At 39.0% G+C, this 8,558-nt stretch overlaps 1 protein-coding gene across 2 annotated transcripts; it reads left to right on the top strand.

Annotated features, from left to right (window-relative positions):
* Positions 1 to 92: 92 nt before the first annotated feature.
* On the top strand, positions 93 to 8,506 carry poli (polymerase (DNA directed) iota). Of its 2 annotated transcripts, none has more exons than XM_044195402.1 (10): positions 93 to 431; positions 577 to 702; positions 794 to 958; positions 1,513 to 1,659; positions 1,887 to 2,123; positions 2,413 to 2,591; positions 4,158 to 4,249; positions 4,322 to 4,443; positions 5,198 to 5,418; positions 6,518 to 8,506. In XM_044195402.1, exons 1-10 carry the CDS (start codon positions 347 to 349, stop codon positions 7,295 to 7,297), a joined length of 2,154 nt encoding a protein of 717 aa, XP_044051337.1. In that variant the 5' UTR covers positions 93 to 346; the 3' UTR covers positions 7,298 to 8,506. The 2 variants fall into 2 exon arrangements, with proteins under 2 accessions (XP_044051337.1, XP_044051338.1); XM_044195403.1 differs by having other exon boundaries at positions 93 to 436.
* The last annotated feature ends 52 nt before the right edge of the window (positions 8,507 to 8,558 follow it).

The raw sequence follows: 8,558 nt of genomic DNA, 5'->3' as shown, positions 1-8,558 counted from the left end.
TTAAAAATGTTGGGTGCTAATTCGTTCAAATTTGTTTTTCGTCCCTGAATATGTACATTTCTCGTGGGGAAAAAAAACAAATTTAATCCCCGAATAAATATAACACATTTCGAGCCATGACAGTTGATTTTAAGTTAACATACTGGATCCGGTTATTGCAGTTCATTGTGTCGCAGTAATCCCTCCACGTCGGCAGATGGCGCCGCTGCGCAAAACGGAACTGAGACCTACAACGAAAGAGTAAATTCAGTGTTTGGGACGCTTTCCCCACCGCAGCTACAGCAACAGCAGTGTTTTCTGGCATATTCAAATCTACAAAACACACAAAAAACGTGCGTTGTTTGATATGGATAATAGCGAGGAAGAGGATGAAACCGAGTGGAAGAACAGTTTCGCGGATTCAGTCCCACTCAGCCCCGCTGCTGCTTCTGGTTAAGTATGAAGATCGTGGAGTTTAGGCTGGGTCTAGGTCTTGTGGCTTTCATTTGGCTTTTTGACATGCAAAGAGAAACGCGGCTCTGTCAGCTGTCTATACGTGTCAGATGGTAATTGTTGTGCGTATAATCTCTGTTTCAGGTCCAAGCCTCAGTAAGACATCAGTACAAACACCTGCACACAGAGTCATTCTTCATTTTGACCTGGACTGCTTCTATGCTCAGGTGGAAATGATCAGAAACCCAGCATTGAGAGAAGTCCCTTTAGGTAAAATGTTTTACTACAGTTGACCCTCAGATGTGTTTCTGTTAAAGCCCAGAATACTTTTGTGGTTCAATAATGTTTCTCATATCATCAGGTATTCAGCAGAAATACATCATAGTCACCTGTAACTATGTGGCAAGGAAGCAGGGTGTCACCAAGCTGATGTCTGTGACTGATGCTAAGGAGAAATGTCCTCAGCTGGTGCTGGTTAAAGGAGAAGACCTGACACACTACAGAGAAATGTCCTATAAAGTGACAGGTAGGCAGGAGTAGTACATCACACCAGGGTGCTCTGCAAATACAGCTGTATTCCACTCTGTTTAATACAAACTCTAGTGTTGCGTAAAGTAGCTAGAAAAGTATTCAGTGTTTTAAGTATTTAGGTTAAATTCCAGCATTATTTTCAGCCCACAGCAAGCGAATCGAGCAGCAGAGAATAATTGAGCTATCTTTTAAACAGAAACACAAAACAACAACATGTCAGGTTTTGGTGTCAGTCTCTCAGAAATAAAGAGCCAGAGATTCTTTCTAGACTCAGCATTTTCAACATCTTACAGTAACTTCAAATAGCCAGAATTTAATGCAAAAACAAGACATTTTGCATATGAGTAAGGGGCACAAGTGTCATTTTGTCTCTTGCTATGCTATCACTATTTTTATTGCCTTTGCATTCCTGATTTCAACATACATTATAACCCACATATCAATAAAGGGATCAATAAAGTATTTCTGATATTAGTGCAACAAGCTCACGCTAACATCATGTGTATTTTCTGTTTCTTCTTTCTTTACCTTTCCTTGTCCTCCATCCAGAGCTGCTGATGTCCTACTGTCCACTGGTAGAGAGGCTCGGATTTGATGAAAACTTCATGGACATCACAAAGATGGTAGAAAGCAAGCTAGCACAGACACCAGAGTCCAACAGCTTTTCATTTAAAGGACATGTCTACAACCATTTCAGTAAGTCACATTTGTGCCTCTGGTGTGTAGCTGTACATCAATGTACATCTGGCTCATGGAAACCAGGAAATGAGTTGTGAAACAAGCCAAGAAGCTAAAACCTGTAAAATATTTGCATTGCACTTTCGGTTTCCCAACACATGAAAAGTTTTATTTTGGATTCTCTTGAAGAATGTCAGGTTCTCACAACAGATAACATAAATGTCTGTTTTTCTATTCCTGCTCAGGTGCAGATGTTGAAGCCAGTGATCATCCGAGGTTGGCTGTAGGTTCACACATTTCGGCAGAGCTGAGAGAAGCCATCCGCAGCAAAGTGGGCCTGACTGGCTGTGCTGGCATCTCCTCGAACAAGCTACTGGCCAAACTGGTGTCGGGCACCTTCAAACCCAATCAGCAAACCACCCTACTGCCGGAGAACGTCAGCGACATCATGGGCTGCCTGAGCAGTCTCCGCAAAGTACCGGGTATACATGTTGAGCTTAAGCTGAAAATGAGATATTTACCAGCAGATCTTTTCATGCAAAGGTGAAGAGAAATAAATACTGCTGTGTCTTTTAAAAGTGTAGATTTGAGGAGTTTGAACAAAAATTATGCTCTTTAATAATATAATATAATAATCTTTAACTGTCATTATCTCATTTTCGCTATTTTATTCATTTAGTTTGTTGTCTTGGACATTTGTGCGCATTCGCCCATGTCACTCGTATCAAGCATCCCTGACGATACATTTATGGTCCCGTCATGTATTCTTAGGGGTCGGTCACCAAACCGTTAAGAGACTTCAAGCCCTGGGATTGGTCAGTGTCAAAGACCTACAGCTGTTCCCACTGAGTGACTTGGTGAGAGAGTTTGGAGGCCCCAGTGCTCAGCGCTTGAAGAATCTGGCCCTCGGTGTTGATGACTCACCTGTCACCCCTACTGGGGCCCCTCAGGTAGGCTAGGAAATTACCAGCATCTACTTAAACTGGAGTGTTTTGTCATCTGCTGCTGTATGTCGGCAATCAGTAGAAGCAGGGGTTAAATTGGAGCTGAGCTCTGCCTCCTGACATCCAAATCGCGATTTGGTGGGCTCCGATATGTGTGTCTCCAAATTTAGAGAGGGGCTGTGCGCAATTTCCGCATGTGGCACAGCAGCGGTAACTTCATTAATTATTTAAATATATATATTTATATTTTAAATATCTTCTGATGTGGCGTTGTGATCTTATTGTGAGCCTTACTAACCTAAATGCTTTCCTTCAAAGCAAACTAGAAAGCTGGTGCACACAGATTCTAAGTTTATACAGTGAAATCATTGCTTGGGATGAGTCCAGCACCATCACAGCTGTTGGTTCATTTTCAGTAAAAGTCCAAATATCATTTCCTCTGGAGAATCACTATTTTTTTCCGGCGTGTCAAGTTGATTATTACAGGGAGTTTTTTAGTTTTGCTGCTTAAGTGCAATAATATTTGCAGTGGTGGCATTACTGCAAGCATTGAACTTACCTAATCATTCATTAAATGAAAAATAAGGCAATAGATAGCAGGCCTAATAATGAAAACACATTGTAGTAAGCCTATAAGTTACTGTAGATACTGTAGTTGCCTCAGTGCAACGATATGTCTATTTTTACACATGAACAGGAATTTCAGAGTTTCATGAACCATAAATTTAACACACACAAAAAAATAATAATCTGCAGTGTATTTGGATATAGGCCTAATGCCTATTGTATATATTTGAGGTATTATTGTCTTTTGGGACTTCACAATCACAGACCTTTTCCCCCTCAAATTGATTTAAAGGGTTGCTTCACCCAAATTACCAATAAATAAATGAAATGAAATGAACATGTTCTGGCTTCTCCCTAGTGGTATCTGGTCATTTAGGTAGTTAGATTCAATTTGAGGTATCAGTCTGTGAAATTTCATCAATCCAGTGGACGTGAATGGAATTTAGTTTGTGATTTTAAAAAATGACATTTAGAAAATTCAGCATCTCTTTCCAGGAGCAGTCCACAGAATAGAGTGTCTACAGTTTTCATTAGAACTGCTTTCTACTGAAGAAATAGTCCCCATGAAAACAAACCTCATTGGACAGGGGCTCCCCCTCCTCACAAATCCCTGAGTAGTAATTTAACCCCTGAGTAGAAGGCAGCAACAAGTGAGGAAGTAATATGTTACCTTGATAAAAATCTGTAATAGTCATATCACTGATTTGTAACGTTCTTTTTTGGCTTGAGAAGCTTTTTAGCCGTCTTAGCTCAAACATCTCACAGCCCCTGTAGTTAGCTTAGTAGGTGGTTGGTAGTCTTGGAGAGTCTCCAAGTTTTTTTTTCAAATCAGAGAATCTCCCAAAACAAAAGAAGAGCTGTGACAGCCAGAAACACCACTCATCAACTATACTGATTTGTTGTCATTTTGAGTTACTGAGTTCTTAATTATTGTCCCATTTGATGTAAAAAATGTTATATTTTACCATATTTTTGCCTTTAATTAGTATCCTCTTCATGTTTCAGTCTCTCAGTGATGAAGACTCCTTCAGGAAAATGTCATCAACTAAAGAAGTTTTGGAAAAGATTCGAGAACTCCTGAGCAGTCTGGTGGAGAGGTGGGATACTGTCATTGTGGGGTTATGCTCGAACCACTGAATCTAACCTTTTATCATCTGTTTGAAAACTAGGATGCACAAAGATGGCAGGCAGCCTCAAACCTTCCGGCTTACCATCCGTAGATACTCAGCGACCAACAAGTGGTTCAGTCGGTGTCCAATCCCCAACCACCTGGGACAGAAGATCACCTCTGGTAAGTTAATGGACACTTTTAATATCCCACATGCACAAGCTCAGGATGGTATATGTAGACACTCTATCAGGGTTTCCACTCACCATAAAAACACTTGAAAGTGTATTTATTTGTTAAAAAGAAGATGAAGCCTTTAGCATTGATGGCCATGAATGTACTCCTTTTTTCCCCACAGTTAAATACAGCACCATAATACATTATCTGTATGCCAGCCTCAGCACCATCATCACCCGACCCTGCAGTTTCCCTCAGCTTTATAGATCGTTTTAAGCATCTTTCAGCTCACTGTTTCTGTTTTGCGACCCACAAATTTGCTCTTTTGACTCAGAAAAAGCTCAGATAGACTCACTGTACACTATTTGCAGACGAAGACAGACAAGGTTATTGACTAGCTGGTGAACATAGTGGAGCATTTAGCTGTTAAAGAGCCTGATATGTCCCTCAGGATTTGGTGGAGACCATAAACAGAGCTAAAAGGAGTGTAAATACTGTGCCATATCTAGATAATCCACTGTAATGTCTAGTAATGTCAAAACTTTACCTCTTAAACTGTGCCAATTTTGAGTCCTTAAATTTGGTGAAACAAGAGAACTTAGAGAAATTAAAAACTTGATGCCAAAATTAGTGTGTAAACCCTCTTTGGTTGTTTTTTACAGTCTTTGTAAAGGTGTTGGATGTATATCTGCTCAGTTCTCATCATATCCTGCTGTCCAAATCTGCCATTAAAGCATTGCTTTCTGTAATGTTTCTTTAGGCAGCAGTGATGACGCTGTGGTCCAGCTGGTCCCGTTGGCCATGAAGCTCTTCCACAAGATGATAGACAGCAGCGCTGCCTTCCACCTCACCCTCATTAACGTTTGCTTCAGTAACCTGCAGACCAGGGGAGCTGCTGTCAGCGGAAAGGGCTCCATAACATCCTTCTTCACACAGAGCACGTCTCCCAGAAAAACACAAATCTTCTCATCACAGAGCCAGGTAGTGCAGTGAAGTAATGCAGTATAATCTGGCCTGTTATTACCGTTCAGATCTCGGTCTTGAAAAGTTTTAAGAAGCATTGAATTCAGATTCCTCAAAAAGTGCCTGAAAAGGTATTTAAAAAGATGAATTTATTTACAAGTCATAAAATAAAAGGTTTTTGTATCTGATTTGTTGCTGTCGGGAGACGTTATACACCTATAAACTAAAAGTGGGATTGTTGTAGGGCTGCAACTAACCGTTATTTTCATCATTGATTCATCTTTTGATTATTTTTTAAATGAATGCATTTTTTGGTCTATGAAATATCAAAGAATTGTGAAAAAATGCCAATCACAACTTTGCAGAGCTCAAGGTGAGGTCTTCAGATGTCTTGGTTTGTCTATCCAACAGTCCAAAACCCAAAGATGCTCAGTTTACTTTTATATATGACAAAGAGAAGCAAAACATTCTCACATTTGAGAAGCTGAAACCTGCCAATGCATAGCATTTTTTCACGTTTTGCTTGAAGTGTGACTGAAACGATTAATTAATTTTCAAAATAGTTGCCGATTATTTTTCTGTCGATCGACTAATCGATTAATCACTGTTCAATCCTCTTTGGTGGAGTTTCAGTCAACACCATCAGCCCTGTAGCAAACACTGTCTCTACTGCTGGCTACAGTAGCTATTGTCTCATAATGAGCAAATTAATTATTTTTAATTGGTTAATCCATCCTTCCAATTTTTGCCACTTATCCGGGTCCAGGTCACATTAATTGAATTAATTGTATCATTAGGAGTTATTGTTATATACTGCTGGGAAGTACTGAAAAAATGTGATATAATAATTTCGTCCCTAATGGTTTTCCATCATACTTTCATACTTTGGACGGTATTAAATTACATTTTATGTGGTATTAAAATGGTCTTTAAAAGTCTTAAATTTAACTGCAGACACGCTGCTCCATGCTTAAATTATACTGAAGAGATCTAATCTTATTCTTTCACACTGTGCTGTTACATGATGCCTACAGAATTGGCCCTTCTTAGAAATAGTTTGTTAGTACTCTGAATTTCCTGAAATAATTTGTGCGCCTCCTGTTTTATTCTCCAATAGGATGATTCCTCTCAGCGTGGGGCTAGTCACTGCATGGATCATCAGTTCAGCACACATAACTTGATCACTCAACATACCTCACAAAAGACAGTAACCACAAAAAGCGCTCGCAGCTCTGAGGCAGCATTACATGGCTTTAAAGGAAAACAGAGCCCTGTTGTTGCCGTAGACCCTCCACTTCAGAAAGTATCCTGCAGCACAGCGAGGTCAGACCCTGATGAAACTGATAACACGGTGACACATGGATTGCCTCCGAATGTTGACCCAGAAGTGTTCAGGCTTCTCCCTGAGGAAATCCAGGCGGAGCTGTTATCTCCTGCCTCCACAAACTCTCTCTCCAGCACTTCAATGAGCTCAGTTGCAGTCGTTGATGTCCCCCACATAACAATGAACAAGTCTCCACAGTCATTTACAGACTCACAAAATATTAAAGACATAAAAGAGGCTGTAAACACATTGGATCCATCTGACAGAGTCCTGAATCACCAGAGTCCTGCAGGCACAAGTGAATTTCCAGGAGAAAACGTCATGGAAGAAGGGAGACAATCATTCCCCATGTCTTCTGACTGTGAGTTCCCAGGAAATGTGGACCCTAAGGTGTTTTCTGAGCTTCCGCCGGATGTTCAAAGGGAGCTGATGTCTGAATGGAAGCAACAGAAGCCGGCCCTGAAGACCCCTTCATCCAGGAAACCAGGGAGAAGCTTGATGACCAAAGACAGAAAGGCTGTAGGAAAAGGCAGTCAGGCAAACAATTTGTTCAGGTATTTCAAACCCAGTTAGAGAAGGACATTGACAAGTTATTTTGTTATGTTGTTTTTCTTAAAGAAAATCTCATTTCTTATTGTCGCGTTGTTCTCATGTGATATATATAAATATACAGGGAGTGAACAAATTAAAAGAAACCCTTAACACTGCTCTACAGTAGCTCTTTAGCAAGAAAGTATTTGCTGAGGCTTTTTGTTTTTTTTGGTCACACTGCTGTAAATTAAAATTAAAAAGCTACACAAATAAGGTGGACCACAGGTGTCATAAAAATGTTTATGAAGCACTCAATTAATTGATATCTAATTGAACAGTAAAAACAAGATTTTAATAAAATATTTTACACAATTAATAAATAATCCATAAATACGTTAACTAAATTACTAAGTCATTTATTGATGTGATATTTGATGGATTAATGTATTAATTTGTAAATTATTTTAGTAATTATTTTATTGCCCACTTAAGTATCAATTAATGAAATTAATTGAATTTATTTATGCATTCATTCATTCATTTGTAAAATCTTTGATTAAATCCTGCCTTTATTGTCCATTTAGACATCAATTAATTGTCTAAATTAATTGTGCTCCTCCATACACAAAGGAGTAATATTAAGTTGAATACCAGTTCACAGTATGTGTCCGCTTCAATAGCATCATAACACTATTTACATTTGTACAAACTGGCCAGTCACTGCCTGATTTCTGAAGCATCACTGACCAACGCAGCAACATAATGTGCAGTACCACTGAGGAAGAAAAATCACACCAAAAATAAGAAAATTACACTGAAAAAAAAAAGGGGAAAGGGTTACAATTAGATCTACACTAGCATTAACTGACACAGTTAAATAATTGATCAATGATACTGACTTTGATCAACACCTCTGATAAACCCAGCAAAAACAGAACGCAGAAAGCCTGAGCTTGGCTGAGCTGGTATTTATTTCATGTTTTTTAGTGAGGTGTGTGTGTTTTTTGTCCACCCCTGTATGTCAGCGTTAATATGTAGATTAGTTGCCTATTTGGAAATAAGAATGTATTGTTTATAAAACAACTTTAATATTGATTTCAAAACCTCGACAAACTGCTCGATTTTGCTGCGCTTTGAACATTATGTGTAAAATCTCCCTTCACCTGAAGTGACCTTATTATGTTACCCTTTGCAAACATGGATCAAAATAAATTGGATCAAATAAATTCCAAAATATTAAGGGGACCTAAATGAAGTCTTTAGTTTCATTGTTTTCATATTGTTTTCACATTGTTTAGAGAAG

This window comes from Siniperca chuatsi, linkage group LG5 (genome assembly GCF_020085105.1).
Source record: "Siniperca chuatsi isolate FFG_IHB_CAS linkage group LG5, ASM2008510v1, whole genome shotgun sequence".
Taxonomy (NCBI): Eukaryota; Metazoa; Chordata; class Actinopteri; order Centrarchiformes; family Sinipercidae; genus Siniperca; species Siniperca chuatsi.
The sequence above is the reverse complement of the archived record's forward strand: the minus strand, read 5'-3'. Positions and strand labels throughout refer to the sequence as shown.